This window comes from Neofelis nebulosa, chromosome 8, assembly GCF_028018385.1.
Source record: "Neofelis nebulosa isolate mNeoNeb1 chromosome 8, mNeoNeb1.pri, whole genome shotgun sequence".
NCBI lineage: Eukaryota > Metazoa > Chordata > Mammalia > Carnivora > Felidae > Neofelis > Neofelis nebulosa.
In genome coordinates, this window is record NC_080789.1 from 81932788 (window position 1) to 81957510 (window position 24723).

Consider the following 24723-nt stretch of genomic DNA (forward strand, 5'->3'; position numbering starts at 1 on the left):
AGGTATTTTCCTTCTACACATATTTTCTTGAGGGATCTTTTTTTTTTTTTTTTTTTTAATCAAAAAAGAATGTTGTATTTTGTCAAATGTTTTTTCTGCATCTATTGGCAGGATCATGTGGTTCTTACCCTTTTATTAATGTGGTGTATCATGTTGATTGATTTGTGGATATTAAACCAGCCCTGCAGCCCAGGAATAAACTCCACTTGATCATGGTGAATAATTCTTTCAACATATTGTTGGGTTTCATTTACTAGTATCTTGTTGAGAATTCCGCATGCACGTTCATCAGGGAATTTGGTCTGCAATTCTTTTTAGTGTGGGGTTTTTGTCTGGTTTCAGAATCAAGGTAATCCAGGCCTCAGAATGAGCTTGGAAGTTTTCCTTCCATTTCTAGTTTTTGGAACAGTTTGTGAAGAATAGGTATTAACTCTTCCTTAAATGTCTGGTAGAATTCCCCTAGGAAGCCATCTGGCCCAGGTCTCTTGTTTGTTGGAAGGTTTTTGATTACTGATTTAATTTCTCTGCTGGTTATACATCTGTTGAGATTTTCTATTTCTTCCTATTTCAGTTTTGTTAGTTTGTCCATTTCTTCCAAATTGCCCTGTTGGTTGGCATATAATTTTTCATAGTATTCTCTTGTAATTGTTTGTATTTCTGAAGTGTTAGTTGTGATCTCTCCTCTTCAACTCATGATTTTATCAATTTTGGTCCTTTCTCTTTTCTTTTTGATAAGTCTGGCTAGGGGCCTATCAATTTTGTTAATTCATGCAAATAATCAGCTCTTCGTTTTATCGATTTATTCTACTGGATTTTTTGTTTTGTTTTTATGTCATTTATTTCTGCTTTAATCTTATTTCTCTTTTCTGCTGGCTTTGGGCTTTATTTTCTGCTCCTTTTCTAGCTCCATTTCGTGTAAGGTTAGGTTGTGTATTGGGAACCTTTCTTGCATCTTTAAATAGGCCTGAATTGCAATATACTTCCCTCTTAAGACTGCCTTTGCTGCAAATGGTTTGGATTGTCATGTTTTCATTTTCATTGGCTTCCATGTATTTTTTAATTTCTTCTTTAATTTACTGGGTAACCTTTCATTCTTTAGTAGGATGATCTTTGACTTCCATGCATTTGAGGGCTTTCCAAATTTTTTCTTGTGGTTGATTTCAAGTTTCATAGCATTGTGGTCTGAAAATATGCATGGTATGATCTTGATCTTTTTATACTTGTTGAGGGCTGACTTGTAACCCAGTATGTATGTGATCTATTCTGGAGAATGTTCCGTGTGTACTTGAGAAGAATGTGTATTCTGTTGCTTTAGGCTTTAGGATGAAATTTTCTGAATATAGCTGTTAAGTCCATCTGGTCCAGTGTGTCATTCAAAGCCATTGTTTTCTTGTTGGTTTTCTGCTTAGAGGATCTGTCCATTGTTGTAAGTGGGGTGCTAAAGTTCCCAACGATTATTGCACTTTTATCATTCAATTTCTTTATATTTGCTATTAATTGATTTATATATTTTGGTGTTCAAGTTGGGGGTATAAATACTTACAATTGTTGGATCTTGATGGATACACCCCTTAATTATGATATAATGCCCTTCTTTATCTCTTGTTACGGTCTTTGTTTTAAAATCGACTTGTCTGGTTTATGTATGGCTACTCTGGCTTTCATTTGACATCTATTAACATAATAGAGGGTTTTCCATCCCCTCATTTTCAATCTGCAAGTGTCTTTAGGTCTAAAATGTAGGTAGCATATAGATGGATCTTGTTTTGTGGGTTTTTTAAAATACATTCTGAGGGGCGCCTGGGTGGCGCAGTCGGTTGTGCGTCCGACTTCGGCCAGGTCACGATCTCGCGGTCCGTGGGTTCGAGCCCCGCGTCGGGCTCCGGGCTGATGGCTCCGAGCCTGGAGCCTGTTTCCGATTCTGTGTCTCCCTCTCTCTCTGCCCCTCCCCCGTTCATGCTCTGTCTCTCTCTGTCCCAAAAAAATAAAATAAAATAAAATAAAATAAAATAAAATAAAATAAAATACATTCTGATACCCTATGTCTTTTGATTGGAGTATTTAGTCCATTTACATGCATAGTGATTATCGAAACGATATGAATTTAGTGCCATTGTGTTACCTGTACAGTTGGTGTTTCTGATGATGTTCTTTGGTCCTCTCAAGTCTCTTCTTGCTTTGTTACTTTGGTCTTTTTTTCCTCCTCCACTCAGAATCCCCCTCAAAATTTCTTGCAGGGCTGGTTTAGTCGTCATGAACTCCTTTTTGTTTGTCTGGAAAACTTTTTTATCTTTCCTTCTATTAGAATGATAGCCTTGATGGATAAAGAATTCTTGGCTGCATATTTTTCCCATTCAGCACGTTGAATATTTCCTGCCACTCCCTTCTGGCCTGCCAAGTTTCCATGGACAGGTCTGCTGCTAACCTTATATGCCTACCTTTGTAGGTTAAGCATATTTTGTCCCTAGCTGCTTTCAGAATTCTCTCTTTGTCTTTGTATTTTGCAAGTTTCACTTTGATATGTCACGGTGTTGACCTGTTTTTGCTGATTTTGAGGGAAGTTTTCTGTGCCTCTTGGACTTGAATGCCTGTTCCCTACCCATATTATAGTAGTTCTCAGCTATAATTAGTTCAAATAAACCTTCTGCCCCCTTTTCTTGCTCTTCTTCTGAGACTCCTATGACACCAATATTGCTTCACTTTATGGAATCACTAATTTCCCTTGCTCTACCCTTGTAATCTAATAGTTTTCTTTCCTTCTTCTTTTCAACTTTATTACTTTCCATAATTCTATCCTCTATATCACCTCTTTTTTCCTCTGCTGCTTTAGTCCTTGTTTTGACTATATCCACTCAGTTTTGCATCTCAGTTACAGGCTAACTAGTTTTTATTTCAGCCTGACTAGTTTTTGGGCCTTTTATCTCTGCAGCAAGTGTGTCTCTTGTGTCTGCTATGCTTTTTTCAAGCCCAGCTAGTAGCCTTAGGACCGTTATTCTAAATTCTTGTTTGGATATATTGCATATATCTGTTTTGAGCAAATCCTTGGCTGTGATTTCTTCTTGACATTTCTTATGGGAAGAATTCCCCCATCTTGTCATTTTGGCTAAGTTTCTGTCTTTTGCATGTTTTGAAATCTTGTTGTGTTTCCTGCAACTGAGAGTACTACTATATTAAAAAGGGATCATACACTGCCAAGGGCCCGGCACTTCAGGAAGTGTCTCTGGTGTGTGCTGTGTGCACTCTGCTGTTGTGTTTTGGCTGCTCTTTCTCACTGCAGAGCTCTGCAGTGCTCCTCCTTGCTTGCAGTGGGGAGTTTTTGGAACTTTAACTAGGTATGCTTTGATTTGTTTGTTGAAAGAAGCCTAGAAAAAAAAAAAAAAGGAAAAAAACCTGACCAGAAAAAAAGAAAAAGAAAACAACAACAACAAAACAAGAAGGCAATCAAAAAACTCTAAGTCTGATTCCAAGGAAAAAGAAGAAAAAAGAAAGAAAAAGAATCCTGATTCCCCCCTTCCACCCCCCAGTCCAAAAGAGAGAGAGAGAGAGAAGAAAATGAAAACAAACAAACAAAAGCTATAAGCCTGGTTTCCAAAGGAAAAGGAAGAAGAAACTAAGTCTGGTCCTATTTCCACCAGAACTGCAGGTGACACTTTGAAGCACTCTATGATCAGCACATTTTGTCCATGTGGGGTGCTGTGCTCATCTTCTGGAGGAGGGGCCCACTGGGCTGGCCCAGAGTCAGTTCTGCCTCAGTAAATGAGCAGTTGCCAGGCACAGGGTGGAAGAGTTTGGTGTAAGTGCGTCCCACCTCCTCTGGGGGCCACTGTGTTGCTCTCTCAAGTCCCACCGTGTTGATGTTAAGGGAGAAATAGTGCCACCTCACTGTCTCATCCCTGGACAGGGGATCTCACAACCCTGCTGTTCAGTAAGCTCTCACAGAATGACGGGGACAGTCAGCATGCCCTGCAGCACAGCTCTCGTGCATTTTATCTTTAGTGCGTGGCTGGGTTTCAAAACTCGAAATCTTAAAATAACCCAGCACCACAGACCTACCCCCTCCTCCAAAGTAGAGACTCTCCATGCTGTGTCTGGTGTCCTTTGTCCCAGAAAAACAGTCCTACACCTGTGCAGCGCATGGAATCTATAATGTGGTACCACAAAAAGTAGCAACCAGGTTATCTGCCCTCTGTGCACCATTCTTTCCCCTGCTGATGAAAGGTATCTTGCTGGTGCCTGCAGGGTCTTTTGTCCTTGGAGAGGACAAATGTACTGCAGGAAGGGGAATATTCTCTCTCAGTGTGACCCTGAGATTTCTACACCATGCTATGCACTCTGTGGCCAGTGCCCTCCTTCTCTCCAAGGGCGTGTACCATAGCTTCTCTCCAGAGAAAGTCACGCACTTCCAAAACCTCAGAGTTTGAGCTCCACACACTGTTTGCAAAACACCTGTGGCACTCAATACCTCTTGCTTCCCAGTTAGTGGTCCAGAGAGGTTTTTCTCTCATGTGAACTTGGTGCCACACTCTCTCAACGCCACTCTCTTTCTCTCCCTTTTGTCTCTCTATTGAAAGAGTTCCTTCCCCTCTCCATGACACCACCTTTTTTTTCTTTCCCCCAATTCACTTCCATGCAACTCACCACACTGTCTTCCTCCAACAGTGGAGATCCTTCTGTCAGTCTTCAGACCAATTTCCTGGGTGTTCCAAGTGATCTGACCTCAATACCAGCTGTGTTTGAGGGACAAGGGAAGCCCAGGGTCCCCTTACTTCGGCACCATCTTAACTCCTGCCCCCAATTTGTGACTTCTTTGAAACTGGAAATTTGTGCCTCCTTATCCCTTTCATCTATTTCACCCATCCTCAATCCCTGTCCCCTTTGACAGCCACCAATTTGTTCCCTGTATATGTGAGTCTATTTCTGTTTGTTTGGTTCTGGTTTTTTTTTTTTTTTTTTTAATTCCACATATAAGTTAAATCATATGGTATATGTCTTTCTCTGACTTATTTCACTTAACATCTTGCCCTCTACGTCCATCCATGCTGCATGAATGGCAAGACTTCATTCTTTCTCATAGCTGAATAATATTCTATCGTGTTTATATACCACACCATCTTTATCCATTCATCTATGAATGGACACCATGGTTGCTTCCACATCTTGTCTATTGTAAATAATGCTGCAATAAACATAGAGGTGCCTATATCTTTTTGAATTAGTGTTTTCATTTCTGTTGGGTTAATACCTAGCAGTGGAATTACTGTATCTTTTTTGTTAATAAATGGACTCATATCACATTTATTATTCTTGCTTTTTATTTTTATTTTTTAAAAATGTTTTATTTATTTTTAAGAGAGAGCAGAAGCAGGGGAGGGGCAGAGAGAGAAGGCTGAAGAGAGAGAAGGCAGAGAGAGATATCTGAAGCAGGCTCCAGACTCTGAGCTGTCAGCACAGAGCCTGATGTGGGGCTTAAACCCATGAACCTTGAGATCATGACCTGAGCCAAAGTTAGATGCTTAACTGACTGAGCCACTCATGTGCCCCTACTGTATCTGTTTTTAATTGTCTAAGGAACCTCCATGCTGTTTTCCATAGAGGCTGTATCAATTTGTATTCTGACCAACAGTTACACAAGGGTTCCCTTTTCTCCACACCCTTGCTATTTGTCATTCTGAGTAGTGTGAGGTGGTATCTTATTGTGGTTTTGATTTATATTTCCTGATGATTAGTGATATTGAGTACCTTTTCATGTAGGTGTTGGCCACCTGTATGTCTTTGGAAAAATGTCTATTCAGATACTCTTCCCTTTTTTTTTTTTATTGGATTGTTTGTGATTTTGTTGTTTGCTATTAAGTTGTCTGTGCTGTTCATATACTTTGGATATTAATCCCTTATCAGATATGTAATTTGCAAATATTTTCTCCCATTTAATAGTTTTTGTTGGTTTCCTTGCTGTGCACAAGCTTTTCAGAGTGAGGTTTATTAGATTCAAATTTGTAATCTATTTCAAATTGAGTTTTGTGAGTAGTGTAAGATGGGCTCCAATGTCATTCTTTTGCATGTGGCTGTCCAGTTTTTCTAATACCATATATTGAAGAGACTGCCCTTTCCTCATTGTATATTTTTGGCTCCTTTGTTGTGATTTAATTGACCATATATCCATGGATTTATGGCTGGGTTTTCTGTTCTGTTGATCTATGTGTCTCTTGTTATGCCAATACCTTAATATTTGATTATGTAGTTTTATAATACAATTTGAAATTGGGGAGCATGGTGCCCCTAGCTTTGCTCTTCTTACTCAAGATTGCTCTGGCTATTAATTTCTTTTGTGGTTCCATATAAATTTTAGTATTGCTTCCTCTATTTCTGTGAAAAATGCCATTGGAATTCTGTTAAGGATTGCATTTTTTTTAAGGTTTTTAAATGTTTATTTATTTTCAGAAAGAGAGAGAAGGCATGAGAGGGGGTTGGGCAGAGAGAGAGGGAGAGAGAGAGAATCTCAAGCAGGCCCCATGCTGTCAGCTCAGAGCCTAATGTGGGTCTCATATTCACAAACCATGAGATCATGACCTGAGCTGAAATCAAGTCAGATGCTCAACTGACTGAGCCACCCAGGCACCCCCAAAGATCGCATTAAATATGCACATTACTTGTGGTAGTATAAACATTTTAAAAATATTTGTTCTCCCAACCTATGAGCATGGAATATCTTTCCGTTTGTTTGTGTCATCTTTAACTTCATTCATCAGTGTTTTATAGTTTTCAGAGTACAGGTGTTTCTCCTCCTTGGTTAGGTTTCTTCCTGGGTATTCTTTTTTTGGTGCAATTGTAATTGAGATTGTTTCCTTAATTTCTCTTTCTGCTACTTTATTATTAGTGTACAGAAATGCAACAGATTTCTGTATGTTGATTTTGTGTCCTGTGACTTGACTGAATTCATTTATCTGTTCTACTAGTTTCTTAATGGAATCTTTAGGATTCTTTCTATACAGTATCATATTATCTGCAAATAGTGACAGTTGTACTTTTTCCTTATCAATTTGGATGACTTTTATTCCTTTATCTTGTGTGATTGCTGTGACTAGGACTTCCAATACTATGTTGAATAAAAATGGTGAGAAGTGGACATCCTTGTCTTGTTCTCATTCTTAAGGGAAAAAGTTCTCAGTTTTTCACTATTATGATGTTAGCTATAGGTTTTTCACATATGGCTTTTATCATGTTGAGATATGTTCCCTCTAAACCTTTGCCTGAGGGTTTTATCATAAATGGATGTTGCACTTTGTCAAATGCTTTTTTTGCATCTATTAAAATGATATGGTTTTTATTCTTTCTCTTATTGATGTGATGTATCACATTGATTGATTTGCGAATATTGAATCACATTTTCATTCCAGGAATAAATCCTACCCTATCATGGTAAATGATTTTTTTAAATGTATTATTGGATTTGTTTTGCTAACATTTTGTTGAAGATTTTTTTAAAGTTTTGTATTTATTCTGAGAGAGAGTGAGAGAGAGCGAGAGAAAGCAGACATGTGAGCATGACTGGGGGAAGAGAGAATTCCAAGCAGGCTCTATGTGCTGAAAGCCTGATGTGCAACTCACACCCATGAACTGCGAGATCATGACCCTAGCCAAAATCAAGAATCAGTCACTTAACCAACTGAGCCCCACCCAGGCATCGCTTTGTTGAAGATTTTTACATTTGTTTATCAGAGACATTGGCCTGGAGTCCATGCTTGCTTGCTTGCTTGCTTGCTTTCTTCCTCTATTGTAGTATCTTTATCTGGCTTTTAATGCTGGCCTCATAGAATGAATTTGGAGACTTTCCTTCCTCTTCTATGTTTTGGAATAGTTGGAGAAGAATAGGTATTAACTCTTCTTTAAATGTTTGGTAGAATTCACTTGTGAAGCCATCCGGTTCTGAACTTTTGTTTAATGGGAGTTTTTTGATTACTGGTTAAATTTCTTTGCTGGTAATTGGTGTGTTCAAATTTTCTGTTTCTTCCTGATTTGGTTTCTTGAGCTATGTTTCTAGAAATTTACCTATTTCTTAGGTTATCCATTTTTTTGGCATGCAATTTTTATAATATTCTCTTATAATCCTTTGTATCTCTGTGGTATATTTTTTTCATTTCTGATTTTGTTTATTAGAGTCTCTCTCTCTCTCTGTCTCTCTCTTTCTCTCTCTCTCTTTGATGAGTCTGGCTAATTTTGTTGATCTTTTCAAATAACCAGCTCCTGGTATCATTGATCTGTTCTATTTGTTTCTATTTTATTTCTGCTCTACCCTTTATTTCCTTTCTTCTACTGGTTTGGGGTTTTGTTTGGTCATTTTCTAGCTCCATTAGGTGTAAGGTTAGGTTAAGATTTTTCTTGCATCTTGAGGCAGGCCTGTATTGCTATAAAGTCTTCTCTTAGAACAACGGTTGTTGCATTCCAAAGATTCTGGATCATTATGTTTTCATTTTCAGTTGTCTCCATGTATTTTTTTAATTCCACTTTGATTTCTTGGTTGACCCACTTATTGTTTTGTAACAAGTTATTTAACTCCATACATTTGGATTCTTTCCAGATATTTTCTGTGGTTAATTTCTAGTTTCATAGCATTGTGGCTGCTATGAAAAAATGCATAGTATGATTTCTATCTTTTTGAATTTGTTGTGACTTATTTTGTGGCCTACTATGTGATCTCCCAGGAGAAATTTCCATGTTCGCTTGAAAAGAATGTGTATTTTGGATGTTCTGGATATATTTGTTAGATGCATCTGGCCTGATAGGTCATTCAAAGCCACTGTTTCCTTGTTGATTTTCTGTTTGGTTGATTTATCCATTGATGTAAATGGGGTGCCTAAGTCCTCTACTATTATTGTATTAGTATCAGTTACTTCCCGTAGGCTTATGTATTTATGTATGTAAATACATAATGTATATATTTGTGTATATATATATATATATATATTGCTTTATGTATTTTGGTACTTTCATGTTGGGTGCATAAAAACTTACAATTATTATATCTTCTTGTTGGACTGTTTCCTTTATTGTTAGGTAGTGTCCTTCTTTGCCACTAGTCTTTGCTTTAAAGTCTATTTTGTTCAGTATAAATATTGTTACCCCACCTTTGTTTTCACTTCTATATGCATGATAAACGTGTCCTTATTCCTCTCCTTTATTCTGTATGTGTCTTTAGGTCTGAAATGAGTCTCTTGCAGGCATCAGATAGATGGGTTTTGCTCTTTTTTTTTTTTTTAACCATTCTGTAATCCACTGTTTTTTGATTAGTGTATTCAGTCCATTTACATTCAAAGTAATTATTATAGGTATGTACTTCTTGCCATTTGGTACTTGTTTTATGGTTATTTTTGTAGTTCTTTATTCTTCTCTTGCTCTCTGTTGTGGTTTGTTGGTTTTCTTTAGTGATTTGCTTGGGTTCCCTTCTCATTATTTTTTGCATATCTATTACCTGCTTTAGATTTGTGGTTGCCATTGGGTTTATATATAATATCTTATGCATATAACAGTCTATATTAAGTTGATGGCTGTTTAAGTTTGAACCCATTCTAAAAGGATTCTAAATTTTTACCACCTCCTGCCATGTTTTATGTACATGATGCCATACTTTACATCATTCTATTTTGGGAACCTTGTGACTAATTTTTATTTATTGTTTATTTAAAAAATTTTTCCTTTTATTTAAATTTAAATTTTAGTTAACATACAGCGCAATATTGGTTTTGGGAGTAGAATTCAGTCATTCATCATTTACCTACAACACCCAGTGCTCATCATAACAAGTGCTCTCCTTAGTACCCATCACCCATCTAGCCCATCTCCCACCCACCTCCCTCCATCAACCCTCAGTTTGTGCTCTGTTGTTAAGAGTCTCTTGTCGTTTGTTTCCCTCTCTTCTCATCCTACTCCCTTCCCATATGCTCATCTGTTTTATTTCTTAAATTCCACATATAAGTGAAATCATATGGTATTTGTGTTTCTATGATTGACTTTTTTTGCTTAGCATAATACAGTCTAGCTCCATCCACGCCATGGCAAATGCAAGATTTCGTTCTTTTTGATGGCTGAGTAATATTCCATTCTATGTATATATCATATTTTCTTTTTTTTTTTTAATTTTTTTTCAACGTTTTTTATTTATTTTTGGGACAGAGAGAGACAGAGCATGAACAGGGGAGGGGCAGAGAGAGAGAGGGAGACACAGAATCGGAAACAGGCTCCAGGCTCCGAGCCATCAGCCCAGAGCCTGACGCGGGGCTCGAACTCATGGACCGCGAGATCGTGACCTGGCTGAAGTCGGACGCTTAACCGACTGCGCCACCCAGGCGCCCCTATATCATATTTTCTTTATTCATCAGTCAATGGATATTTGGGCTCTCCATAGTTTGGCTATTGTTGATAATGCTGCTATAAACATTGGGGTACATGTACCCCTTTGAATCTGTATTTTTGTATCCTTTGGGTAAATACCTAATAGTGTGATTGCTGGATAGTAGAGTAGTTCTATTTTTAGTTTCTTGAGGAACCTCTATACTGTTCTCCAGAGTGGCTGCACCAGTTTGCATTCCCACCAACAGTGCAAGAGTTTTCTCCACATCCTTGCCAACCTGTTGTTTCTTATGTTGTTAATTTTAGCTGTTTTGACGGGTGTGAGGTGGTGTCTCATTGTGGTTTCAATTTGTGTTTCCCTGATGATGAGTGATGTTCAGTATCTTTTCATCCTTGACTGACTTTTATAGCTGGATTTAATTTTATTGCTTTGGTCCTTCCTACAGTTCTTCCTCTTGCTGATGGTCTTTCCTTTCCACTCAAAGAGTCCCCTTGAACATTTCTTCTAAGGCTGGCTTAGTGTGATGAATTCCTTCAACTTTTGTTTGGGACACTATTGATCTCTCCTCTATTCTGAATGGTACACTTCCTGGATAGAGTATTCTTGATTGGCAGAATTACTTTTCTTTCAGCATTTTGAATACATTGTGCCGTTCCCTTCTGGCCTGCAAAGTTTCTGGTGAAAAATCTGGTGACAGTCTTATGTCTTATTGGGGTTTCCTCGTATGTAACAAGTTGTTTTTCTCGCTGCTTTTAAGATTCTCCCGTTTAACTTTTCACATTTGCATTATAATTCTGTTTATTGTTGTTGTTAAGTAGAACACAAATAATGCATTTAAGGATCTGAACTCAGACCACAAAAAAGGGAAAGAGAAAAAAGAGCGGGAAACAGAAAATAGAGGTAATAACCATTACCATGTGATTTATGTGGTAAATAACAGATTATCATGTTCAACCATGCAATTTTCCTTTGCTAGTCCAGCAATGCAAGTCTTACCATGAAACTCACCGATGTCCTTGCATTCCAGGATGTAGTTGCATGCTTGCAGGGAGTTAGAGTTCCTGCCAGATGTCTGACTCTGAGAGGAGTTACTATGGCTAGAATCACTTTTACTCTAAGATGGCAGAACTTCATATCCCAGTGCTTAACTTTTTTTTTTTTTTTTTTTTTTTTTTTTTGCCAAGATGATCTTTCCATTTCTCAGCAATATAACTTTTCACCAAGACTAATCTTGGAGCATCACTCACCATAATAAGCCATAATGATTTACTGCCTATTAATATCAATGAGGACATAGGCAGCCAGAAATTGGTGTGAAGGTTAATGGTGTGCTTGGAATGATTACTAGAGAAGTCTTTAAAATCTCCTTCACCTCAACTACTGTAGTCACACCACAGCGTTTGGTCTTTATCTCTTAACTTTAGCCTGCATGACATAGTTATAATTGTTTTGAAACTAGATGTTCTGTGTAGCCTAATAGGTTTACATTTTCAGCATCCACTGCTTGCCCCTCTACAGTTTCCATTACTAGGATCCATAGGAAAATTCACTCCGTCCACAGCGATGATGGCCTTATGAAAGATGCACACACCCTGGTCATAAACGGCAGCTCCTTGTAGGCTTGGCTCTCAGACCACAGGTGGCAGTACTTGCTGAAGATGGGCCTGCAGCCCTCTGGACCTACCTGCACGTAAACTTGCAGAACGTAATGTGCTCTTGTTGGAAGTAATGGTGCAGATAGATGCATACGTGGCACAGGAAGAGAAGATCAGGGTTCTTGGGAGTGCCTAGCAGATCTTCAAACTGCTCATTGGCCAGGATGGCATTAGTCTGGTACTGTGATGCAAGTAGTTGGACATCTTGGTCACGCTCTAGGGCAGGGGCTTGCACAGAGGGATGGAGACAGGCTCACAGGCTGCAGGCCGGCCTCAGGGATCCACAGCAGGCAGAGCACAGTTAGGGCCAGCAGCCCAGCTGAGCCCACAGTAGCATCCATCCTGGGCCAAGGCAGACTATGATTGTGGCAGGATGGGGCAGGATGCAACAGTGTCAAGGACTCTGAGAGGCCTGCTTCACTGTCTCCTCTCCTGCACTGTAGGTTTGGTCTGTCCATGAGAGGAGGTGAATTCAGGATCTTCTTATATTTTGAGCTGGAGTAAATGAGATGTTTTAAGGGTTCTATTAAGTTATGTCTCCATAATCTAGGTTTCTCATTTTAGCATTGTCTTTTGAAAAAAACCAAAAACCAAGAGCAAAAAACACCATAATGTATTTACTCCCAAGGTAAATGGGACTGATTTCCTCCTGGACAGGAATAAATATGGAAAACACTACCTAAATGTGAGCTTAAGAACCAGGACTGCCTAAGAAAATACATCCTAAGCCAGAGACACACAGCTGGACAAGAACTTAAGACAACATTTTATGGATCCCTAACCACACACTTAAGCAACAGACAGGGTCTTCCAAAGCAACTAATGGCTGGGTATTAAACAAAAAAGGTGACCAATGTTAAAAACATATCACACAACTTGCTACTCCTCACTACCCTCTCATTCCCCCAAAAAACAATAAAAAATAAGACTCCACACTCAGATAGATAAACCTACAATTCTCAGAAATCATCAACTATTATAAATTACAAGTTTTCCATTGCCCTTTCTGTATATGTCTCTATTCTTTCCATTGGCCCTAGACCATTAGGCAGCTGGCTGTTTTTGACATCATTTCCCTTTCAAGGGTGCCTTTAAATCCAAGTTTGGTCATGTAACTAAAACCTGGCCAATCTGTATACTCCAGCCTGGTGGCCACAGGAAAATCTATGTGAACCAAGTTGATCCAAAGGCCCAAGCAATGGACATTTTTGTGTGAATTACTAGGAAATAGAGAAGCTCTCTTTCCATTGAGATTGCCAGGTAGAAGAACAATATGTGCTGGGAACTTCTGAGTGTCTTATGGGGAAGAAGGTGGTTACAGCAGTTAGCATATCTTCATAAACATGCACAAATATATACAGAGAGTAATGTAGTTCAATCTATCTCTCTGCCCAGTGATTTGAGAAGAGTGGATTTTCTTGTCTGTATTTCCATTTTATTTATTTTTTAATTTGAAAGAGAGAGAGAAAACACAAGCAGGGGAGAGGGGCAAAGGGAGAGCTAGAGGAGAATCCCAAGAAGGCTCCATGCTTAGCGCAGAGCCCGACATGGGGCTTGATCCCGCAACTCTGGAATCATGACCTGAGCCAAAATCAAGAGTCAGATGCGCAACTGACTGAGCCACCCCAGACACCCCTATGTTTCCACTTTAGAAAGTAGTTAAGGATATACCTTTTTTGGAAGAGGTCTAAATATTAAGTTTAAAAAACTTCAAACTAGTAATTATTACAAAATATATTTAATTTCACTCTTTTCATTACCACAAAAATTTTAAAATACTAATATACAGACAAGAGCAAGTAAACTGGAAAAGAGGTAAAAATTGTATAAAAGACGAAGCTAAGCATAGGAATGTAGGAGCAGTGACACATATATCATACACACTCAAATGAATTCAGAAAGCATATTCCATGTTAAAGTCTAAAGTCACCTTTTACTGGAGCCACGTCTGGAAAGCTCCTTAAACCAAAGTTCTTACATGGGAAGCATCTTCCCAGACTTCTCTTAAAAAGCATTTCTCATAAAACAGCCCACACCAGAGACACAGTCCTAATCTAAACACAAGTCACAAATGCCTCCCCTAGGCCCCATAGAACTTGGAAAAATTAATGCAAACTATGTACTACAGAAATGGAAAAGTGACACCTAGTGGCCACATGGCAGTTTTCCATTATGGCTTCCCTGCCTTGCCGGTAACTGCTTGGCAAATCTGAATTTCCAATTCCTGAGCCAAACAATGACCTACCTGAGTGGTAGATATCTCTTTAGAGCAGGATCTGAAATGACACTGCTAAACATGGTCCAATAACTAGGTAGTGGTTATTTCATTTACTGTGCCCAGACTCTACAGAAATTCCTCAAAAAATATGACTAATAAATATAGCCTTTCCCATTAAGAAACTGTAATGAAATACCTTAATCCCACTTACTTACCAAAAGCCTCTATGCTCTATTTTCCTTTCAATTTTTCAACAGATTTCCAAATTTAGTGACTACAATAGAGTGTCAACATACACCCAAGTTTGATTTCAGGCTATCATCATCTAATAAAATATCTGATAGCATCTTCAGGTTCACTAGTTTCAAAAAAGTTTTAAATTTGACACAGAGGTTCAGTTATTTGTACTAAATCAAGGATCAATAAACAATTGTTCCTTAAGCCATAGCAGTTAAAGGTAAATATCATAGTTACAGTATAACCTTTGGTCTACTTCAATAATATCCATTTAATAAAATGTTTTAGAGCAGCACTGTCCAATAGAAATATAATGTATGCCATACGTGTAATTTAAAATTTTCTAGTAGCTACATTAAAAAAGTAAAAAGTAAAATGTTGATGTTTTATATAATTCAGTATATCCAAAATACTTGTCTAAGTAATCAGTATAAAACTGGTTTTTAAAATGTATTTTTTATATTTTATGTGGGGGGGGGGGAGCCCAAGCAGGGGAGGGGTAGGGAGAGAGGGGAAAAAGAGGATCCCAAGCAGGCTCCATGCTGTCAGCGTAGAGCCCTACATGGGGCTCGAACTCACGAACTATAAGGTGATGACCTGAGCGAAAATTAAGAGTCAGATGCTTAACTGACTGAGTCACCCAGGTGCCCCTTTATATATTATTTTTAAATTTTATTTTTAGGAAGCTCTACGCCCAACATGGGGCTTGAACTCAACCCCAAGATCAAGAGTCACATGCTCCACTGGCTGAGCCAGCCAGGCATTCCATTATAAAATTGATAATGTGATATTTTGCATTCCCTTTTTTACACTAAGTGTATGAAATCTAGCATTTTACATTTAAAGCCTATCTCAGTTTGCATTAGTGACATTTCCAGTGCTCAATAGCCACACATGGCCTGTGTCTATCATACTGGACTGCACAGTTCTAGGGTCTGACCCTAATACTCAAGTCCTGTAGATTAGAATCACAGAATCAGAACTGGAAGTAAACCTAGAGGTCAAGCCTCTTGTACAGACAAGGAGCCTGAGGTACAGAGTATTTAAATGGCTTATGTGAGGTCACACAGCTTAATTTAGGCTGAGTAGGCTCTTCAGCTTCTAGGCTCTTGTCCCACTCCACTCCATTACTGTAGGTAATTCTTAGAAAAAAAATTACTCTTTTTATCATTTCATTCAATGTACAGATGTTTGAAATTGCAGGAAATGCAGGAAATTAATGAATAGGAGAAAAATTAGTTATAGGGCAAACCATAAAAATATCACTCCTAACAACAATTCAACATAAATGCAACACACTTTGGAGAAAACACTAATCTTGGGAGAGCTACAGCTATCATACGCTGCATGGACTGGATTCTGGATCCAGGACAAGATCTACAGAAAAATACTAGAGTGGATTATTAAAGGATCAAAGCATTCAATTGGCTATCTGTCCACTATTCTATGGAATAACCCTTCCTCTTGCAAAGAGGAAAAACTGTTACTATGCCAGGCAGCAATGGCCTGCTTCTAGAAATTCTGCCTCCCAGATCCTTGCATCATAAAGCCCCTCCACTTTCAAGGCCATCCAGCACAGTAACCCATCTTGCTACCACTGGCTGAGTTCAACTCTAGAGGCCACGCCCAACCTGCAATGGTTTAGCCCCACAAAAATGTTATGTTGGTAAGGCCTCTGACTTAAAGAACAGCAACTCATTCCTGCTTCTTCAGATGGAACCGTCATGCTTAGGCTGTTGCAAACCAAGGTCCTTCATCTCATAGGGTTTCTTTGGCTTATTCTAAACCTGAGTGTGTCTCAAGTTCCAGAATCAGGAGTGGGGCTGACCTTCTAAAATTGCTGGAACACTGTAAGTGCTGCAGGACACGGTGATACACCGTTGCCCACATGGCCACTGCAGCTGTCCCGCTTGAAGGGAACATGTGCTTTTGGCCTATTGCCTGTTGGTATGTTTACCATTAACACGTCTGACAAAAGTTCTAACTTATTACGTACAGCCTAAAGAAATATGCAGAGTCAAAATAATGCTTTGTTTTGGTGAGAGGCTCTGAGGGAGATCTGTTGGAAGGTAGAGCACCACCTAGAGGAAGAAAACGGCATTGGATTCCCTACTGAGCCTCAGGCTTCTCCATTAGTTTCCTAGCCTATCTTACTTTCCATAAGTGGGGCACAAAAAAAAAAAAAAAAAAAAAAAAAAAAAAAAAACCGTATATATATATATATACGTATACATATATATATATATGTATACGTATATATATATATGGAAACACACTGGGTAAACTAGAAAGAGCAATTAAAACATAAGGTATAATGAAATTATGATCTTCAAAAAGGTAGATATACATGTATTATCTTAAATATTCTTCTTGTACTCAGTTTAAGCCACCTCTCAGTTACTAGTTAAAAAATGATCTCCGAATTTGTAATTATAGCTAGAAAATTGGTTTTTACATTCTTTCTCATTGCCTCATAGTTTCAAAATTATACTTAGCCTTTACATAACTACCTTTGGCTACAGGCAACAGTAACCATAATTGCCTAATCTAGAAGGCCACAGCTATTTCCTGGGTCAGTCAATTCATCATTTAACCAGCGAAACCAGTGCTTCCCCAAATGTGTATAAAGAAACTGGTTTATACACATTAAACATTTCAAAAATACGAATTTAATTGTGACTTTACACAAGACATTTATCCTGCCTGGGCTTGTTTTTTTCCTCCATGGCTAATCCTTCACTAAGCACCTTTACTGCATCAAAAACTGGTTTTAGATATAATGAAAATCTTGATTGGTTATGTTAACAGTAATTCTTACATGCAAAGGTTAATTACCAAGAACTAGGACTAAGGTCTTCTGTAAGCAAAGTTGAAACTCTCCCAGCTTTTCTTTTCTTTTTTTTTTTTCCTGAGTTTTAAATAAATCATCTCGGGGCGCCTGGGTGGCGCAGTCGGTTAAGCGTCCGACTTCAGCCAGGTCACGATCTCGCGGTCCGTGAGTTCGAGCCCCGCGTCGGGCTCTGGGCTGATGGCTCGGAGCCTGGAGCCTGTTTCCGATTCTGTGTCTCCCTCTCTCTCTGCTCCTCCCCCGTTCATGCTCTGTCTCTCTCTGTCCCAAAAATAAATAAAAAACGTTGGGAAAAAAAAAAAAAAATTAAAAAAAAAAATAAATAAATAAGTAAATCATCTCACTTAAAGTCTATCTCAAGTGCTTCACTAAACATAAATACCCTGTATCCAAGTCTACAACGACTGAATACTGCATTCATTACAATTATGAGCACCGATTATATCATTTCTTACATGTTCAAGTACTCGGTTTTCTTAAAATATTTAAGCCCTATTGTCAACTAAGGAAATACACAGGAAATGGTGATGTTCCAATTTACATAAATCTGCTGTTATAAATCAATTATAAATGAATCTTAGACATAATATATTAAATTCCCCAAACTTAAAAATTGCATCAGAAAATAAAAACAAAACCAAAACAAAGTGTATGTGATATTCTTGGTTAGAAATATTTTAGCAAAAATACAGCAACTAGTGGGTTTTAAGCCATTTCAGTGAGCCAAGGGGTCTGTAGGAAATGCTGAGCCATTCTTTGTGAAGGGAAACCTCACATTTCCCCCATACTGCTGTGAAAGGTGCAAATCTATAAAAATTGGTAGACCATTAATAGGAATAAAAGATAAGAACAGTATCAATACAGAGCAGAAGATTGTACAGTTTTGTTTTTTTTTTTTTTTTTTTTTTTTGTAAATGAAATGCTTTATCACATTCCTAATTTTTAGAGTTAGAAAATCAAATGCTAGAGTGTCCAGTGGATATCACTGATGTCCCCAGGGTCTCCCAGGCCCCCTTCTGCTTCAAAGTAATTCATGAAGGCAGCCATGGCTGTGTCGTCATTGTCACACAGGGCATCAAAATCCAGCTGGGCACCTTGGCCTATCAAATTAAAATACAGACTCATGTGAGTACATTTGGAGGTTAAAAGAGGAGTATCATTAAAAATGGCAAAGCAAGCAAAAAAAGAGATATAAATCAAGAAACAGAGTCTTAATTATAGAGAACAAATTAATGGTTACCTGAGGGGAAGTAGGCAAGGGGACTGGTGAAATAGGTGATGGGGATTAAGGAGGGCACTTGCCATCATGAGCACAGGGTGATGTATGGAAGTGCTGAATCACTATATTGTACACCTGAAACTAATGTAACACTGTATGTTAACTAACTTGAATTAAAAACTTGAAGAAAACTAAAAAGAAAGGCAAGAACACTATACAATGTAATTTTGAAGGCAAAACCTCTGTCTTAAATTGCAGAAGGCTGATACATTTTTATTTTTTTTTTTAATTTTTTTTTTTTTTTAACGTTTTATTTTTGAGACAGAGAGAGACAGAGCATGAACGGGGGAGGAGCAGAGAGAGAGGGAGACACAGAATCTGAAACAGGCTCCAGGCTCTGAGCTGTCAGCACAGAGCCCGACGCGGGGCTCGAACTCACAGACCGTGAGATCATGACCTGAGCTGAAGTCGGACGCTTAACCGACCAAGCCACCCAGGCGCCCCAAAAGGCTGATACATTTTTAAATGAGTCACCTCTTTTTATAACAAGGTGCTGTCACAGAAATTGCACATAACTCACTTGATACACCTAAGTGAGCTAGTCTATGAATTTTCTAATAGAAAATGACAGTGGTAAAAGACAGTTGGAAGCTAGGGGCCAGAATTCATGCATGTGTATGTATAGAGCCTGGAAGGATAGATTTAACTTTAATCTGATGCCTTGTGAAAATGCCAAGGAAAAAATGCCTTGTATTTGTTTAATCTGAATGACAAGATGGATACAAAAGCATCCTCTTCCAAAAATCTGAAAATGTTATAAAAGGGGAAATGCCCAGATTTTTATTGAAAAAGGAAATAAGAAACCATAGAAATGAGTTATAAGTTAGATACAAGGAAAAGGTTCTAGAGATTATAGGTTAACACACAGCTACAGATTAGCCAAAGTTTTCTAGAAATTTTCAAAGTACAATACAATTTGAGATGATGAATATGTGGCTCTGTATGAAGCTGATGTTCGTTTTCTTTCAACTTCTTTGATTCTCTTTAACATACGTTTCTAGTAGATCAATGTTAGTTATGTATGGTATAAAACTGTATACTTGATTTGAGTCTGCATAAACATAGTTAAAATGAATAATTACATCTTAAACACTTCGTGATTGGTATCATTCAAAGGTTCTTATTCTTGGGAATGGATGTTTTTTCCCTAGATATAAGTACCTTAGTTTTACCTAAATGGCATGTATTAACGATACCCATAACTGATTCAGTTAATAACTGAACTTACAATGACAGGTGCATTAGGTAGCATACACCTTAAAGTCAAGAGTGTGATTTATTGCATTTAGGATTTTGAAAAAAATCTTAGTTTTAGCTATTTGCTTCTCTAGAAGTCTCCTAAGTCTGAAAATATAATGATTAAGAAAGTGTTAGGTAAACTAAGACAGTGGGTGGTTGCCAAAGAAAACCTACCAAGGAGTGGCTCGTGACTATGGGAAGGAACAGCACTGTGGTTTTGCCTTGGAGCCTCTGGCTCCCCTATTTCAGAAGGATTTCGTGGAATCGGCTCCTTATTTGACATCTGAAAAGACAGGATAATAAATAGTAAGGCTCCTACTTGAGTGAAATAATGACCTCTTAGCAATGGTCGGATGTGGGCCTGATGGCAGTGCCACCACTGCCATCATCAGTATGACAGCCTGCATCTGCCCAGTACTATGTGCCAGGACCCCACAAGCAGCCTCTCCTTTCGTGTCTCAAACGTTGTGAGGTCATAAATCTGAGGGCTAAAGCTTGCCCAGAGTGTTGGGGCCATTATTCTAACCCATCCACCTGACACCAGGGTCCACATTCTTTATAACAATAACTGAATGTACATGCTATAAGGACAAGTTTTGGATTAAGGAGGAAAAGCTATTTTTTTTTTTTTTTAAGAAAATGATCATAAAACTATCGCACATGAAACTACAATGGGAAATAGTGCTTTGGAGTGGGAAATGGATTAAACTAGAGGCTTTTACCAACAAGTTTTCATACTGTTGCAGAGTTACAAGCCAAACAATTGAATGTATTTAAAATTTTTTTTAATGTTTGTTTATTTTTGAGAGAGAGAGAGAGAGAGAGCAAGCAGGGGAGGGGCAGAGAGAGAGGGAGACACAGAATCTGAAGCAGGCTCCAGGCTCTGAGCTATCAGCAAAGAGCCCAACACAGGGTTCGAACTCAGGAACCATGAGATCATGACCTGACCTGAGCCAAAGTCAGAGGTTTTGACTGACTAAGCCTCTTTAAAGCCTCTGGGTGGCTTTAAACTGACTAAGCCACCCAGGCGCCCCACAATTCAATATTTAATGTAGCTTATCAATATACATCATTTACCAATATAATATTACTGACACTTTATTAGCCTGGCAATTGCCCTCCGATCACATCTCCTTTTCTCTTCTGCTGAAGTCACCACAGTCTTGAGTTTTATGTTGATTTTCTTGTTACTTTTATAATTTTAGCACCTATATAAATACCCTTAAGCAATGTATGGTTTCTTAAACCTTATTTTGAACACTCAATAAATGCAGTAATGCTCAGTGAAAAAAAATACTTCATTTACCTACACTTTCTTATTAAGTTGGTGAATTTGATCTATGAAATGTCTATATAATGCACACTACTTGGAGATTATGTTGGAATGCCGTAACTCCCTGCTTCTAGCTTATTGTCTGGCAAAAAAGGGGTACTTAATAAACATTTGCTAAATGTAGGAGTAAAACTTAAATACTGGACCGAAAGACTTAGGACATGTGTATAAAGACATTTTTTCAATTTCCGGTCAAACTTCTCTTATATTTTTATACCACTTAGTTTATAGACCCACTTTAGATCTTTTTGTTGTCTGGGATACATTAGAATTATATTGTAGATGGCTTCTCCAGATATTTAGGACTACATTTAATCAATTTTGTAAACATACCATGCATTTCAAATAGCTAGTATATGTTAAATTGAATTAAATAGTAGCTTATAGTAATTTTTCCCCACACCATAAGGAGTACATTTAATCCACTGAATTAGAACCCATTAAAATAACATTAATAGCTACCATTTATTGGTCACAGGTTGTGTACCAGTCACTGTTAAGTTTTTGTTTGTTTTTGCATAAAATCACTTCATTTGCACACCACTCCAAGAGTTCGGTGCTATTATTATCCCTACTTAACAGATGAGGAAATTGAGGCACAGAGTTTAAATAGCAAGCCTGTGGTTGCCCAGCAATAAATGTCTGAGTCACAACTCAGATCCAGATAGTATGCTGTCAGCCACTATTCTATGTTGCCTCTTAAAATCCATGGAAAGAGTTTATTTTTACAGGACGGCATCTTTTCTCAAAAGAAATAATATTTCATGAATATTAACACTTACCGTACTTACTTTCCTGTAGTTTATAGTGTGAGAATCTTTCATTAAATCTGCTGGCCTTGAGTCCTCAAGGGAGGAAGAAGACTGTAACCTTTAAAAAGTGACACATAAAATTTTTCTCTATGTATAAGGTAATTTTCTCCTCCAAATGCATAATCTACTGATAAAAATACAGTGAAAAACAGGAGACTGAATGTCATGACAGTTTTCACAATTAGACTAATTTGTTCAGTGCCATACTTACTTTTTACTATGGGCCGCTGAAAAGTAGCCTGTGGTTAATAGAAACCTAAAACTCCGAGGGTAAGAGCTCTTAGGTAAGTCATGTTGCCTGTCTTAATATAGCATGTGGCAAAGTTTGAATAGTAATACAGTTCAAAATAGGCATTCACATAAAGAATCTGTTCCTTACAGTTCCTTATAGACAACAGCGCTGAGAGTAAAGAAAGATTTCCTAACATCCCACAACCTTTATTTTAAGTGAAAAATGGTCACATTTTTACTACAATAAGTCATCCCAAGGTACAAAATCAATGAAACATAAAATAATGCAAACAAAATCATATGCTTTAGTCATAAATCTCTTCAAGACAATATGACAATATTAGTCTCTTCAAAACTTGGACAGTATCGTATAAAGTTAAGTGCTTGATTATGTGAAATTCATAATGGCATTAGCATAACTTTGTCTTTATTGTCAAAAAACTAGTTGACAAGAAATTATAGAGGAAGAAATTAAAACGCAGGAATGAAATGAATTAGGTATAAAACACAAGTGAAAAAAAATCAGTGACCTGTCTTGGGGATTTTTCATAGGACAGCCCATGTAAATAGCTTTGCTGGTTTCTCATTCTATAGTTCATTATTTAAAACCACCACCTGTTCAATTAGCCTTAGGTTAAAGATACACCCCCGTCCCTGGACTTCATTTCCACATTAATCTAAAATACAGCTTCATATTAGTCACCTGGGCAGAAACCTGCTATTTAAGTCCCTTCACCATGTGACCTCTCCTTGGTTAAAACTCCCCACTGCTCGGGCGCCTGGGTGGCGCAGTCGGTTAAGCGTCCGACTTCAGCCAGGTCACGATCTCGCGGTCCGTGAGTTCGAGCCCCGCGTCAGGCTCTGGGCTGATGGCTGGGAGCCTGGAGCCTGTTTCCGATTCTGTGTCTCCCTCTCTCTCTGCCCCTCCCCCGTTCATGCTCTGTCTCTCTCTGTCCCAAAAATAAATAAAAAAACGTTGAAAAAAAAAAAAAAAAAAAATTAAAAAAAAAAAAAAAAAAAAAACTCCCCACTGCTCAGCAACCCAACTTCTCTCACAAACTCCTTGTTATGCTGAAACCATCATGCTTTCTCCTACCTATCTCTATACATTGGCTGAGGTGCCCCCATGGATAAACACCCTCCCCACTGCTTCCTAGACATTCTAATGGTATTCAGCTGTCAATGGGTGCCTCAAGTTCCACTTCTCTTAAAGTGCCCTTCCAGCATCTATGGTCAAATGATTTTCAGCAGGGATCTAAAGACCATTCAATGGAGGAAAGGATAATCTTCAACTGATGACATGGGAAAACTGGATAGCTACATGAAGAAGAAAGTTGGACCCTACCCTATACCGTACACAAAATTAACTCAAAATGGACCAACACCTAAACATAAGACCTAAAATTATAAAACTCTTAGCAGAAAACAGGGGAAAAGCCTTATGACATTGAATTTGGTGATCATTTTTTAGATGGTGTCAAAACACCAAAACAAAACTGGGTCACATCAAAATTTAAAAATTTTGTATATCAAAGGAAACTATGAACAGAGTGAAAAGGCAACCCACGGGGAGGGGAAAAAATATTTACCAACCCTGTATCTGATAAGGGGTTATTATCCGGGATACATAAAGAACTCCTACAACTCAACAACCAACAGCCCGGTGAAAAACTGGGCAAAGGACCTGAATAAATAATTCTCCAAAGAAGGACTACAAGTGGCCAATAAGCACATGAAAAGATGTTCAAAATCACTGATCATTGGGGAAATACAAATCAAAACCACAACGAGCTACCACCTCGCACCCATCAAGAGAACTATCAATGTACAGAAAATAACAAGTGTTGGCAAGGATGTGGAGAAACTAGAAAACTTGTGCACTGCTGGTAAGAATGTACAATGGTAAAACTGCTATGGAAAACAGAATGGTGGTTCCTCAAAAAATTTAAAATACAATCACCATATGATTCAGCAGTTCTACTTCTGGGTGCATATGCAAAAGAATTGAAAGCAGGGACTAGAACAGATACTTGTATACCCACAATTCATAATAGCCACAAGGTGGAAGCAACACAGGGATCCACAGATTAATGCATAAAGAAAATGTGGCATATATATACAGTGAAATATTATTCAGCCTTACAAGGAAGTTCTGACACATGCTGCAACCTGATTAAACCTTGAAGGCATTATGCTAAGTGAAAGAAATCATTCACAAAAGGACAAATAATTATATGATTCATTCAGAAGAGCTACTTAGAGCAGTCAAATTCATGGAGACAGAAAGTAGAATGGTGGTTGCCAGGGGCTCAGGGAAGAGGGAAATGGGAAATTGTTGTTTAATGGGAGTTTCAGTTTTGCAAGGTAAAAGGTTCTAGAGATGGATAGTGGTGGTGATTACATGACAATGCAAATGTACTTAATGCTACTCAACTATAAACTTAGGAATGTTAAGCTTTTTATGTTTTGCCACAATTAAAAAAGAAAATGCTTTTTACTGATACAATTGTTTTCAGTACTTAAGCC

The 24723-nt window shown here is 38.1% G+C and overlaps 1 protein-coding gene, 1 long non-coding RNA gene and 1 pseudogene across 12 annotated transcripts in view; 1 reads left to right on the forward strand and 2 right to left on the reverse strand.

Annotated features, from left to right (window-relative positions):
• LOC131519833 (uncharacterized) overlaps positions 1–24723 on the forward strand; it is a 110608-nt gene that overhangs the window by 29437 nt on the left and 56448 nt on the right. The gene's annotated exons all lie outside the window — the stretch shown is intronic.
• Positions 10392–12799, reverse strand: LOC131519832 (secreted frizzled-related protein 3-like; annotated as a pseudogene).
• The window catches only part of BMAL2 (basic helix-loop-helix ARNT like 2), a 132233-nt gene continuing 125439 nt past the window's right edge, over positions 17930–24723 (reverse strand). For 9 of the 11 annotated variants that reach the window (XM_058743272.1, XM_058743266.1, XM_058743268.1 and 6 more), the window contains 3 exons: positions 21937–22024; positions 19996–20104; positions 17930–18403 (listed from right to left, as the gene is read on the reverse strand). In XM_058743272.1, the coding sequence (XP_058599255.1) occupies positions 18267–18403; positions 19996–20104; positions 21937–22024 (334 nt within the window). In that variant the 3' untranslated portion in view covers positions 17930–18266. The remainder of the gene's footprint in view (positions 18404–19995; positions 20105–21936; positions 22025–24723) is intronic. The other 2 variants (XM_058743267.1, XM_058743273.1) reach the window with 2 other exon arrangements.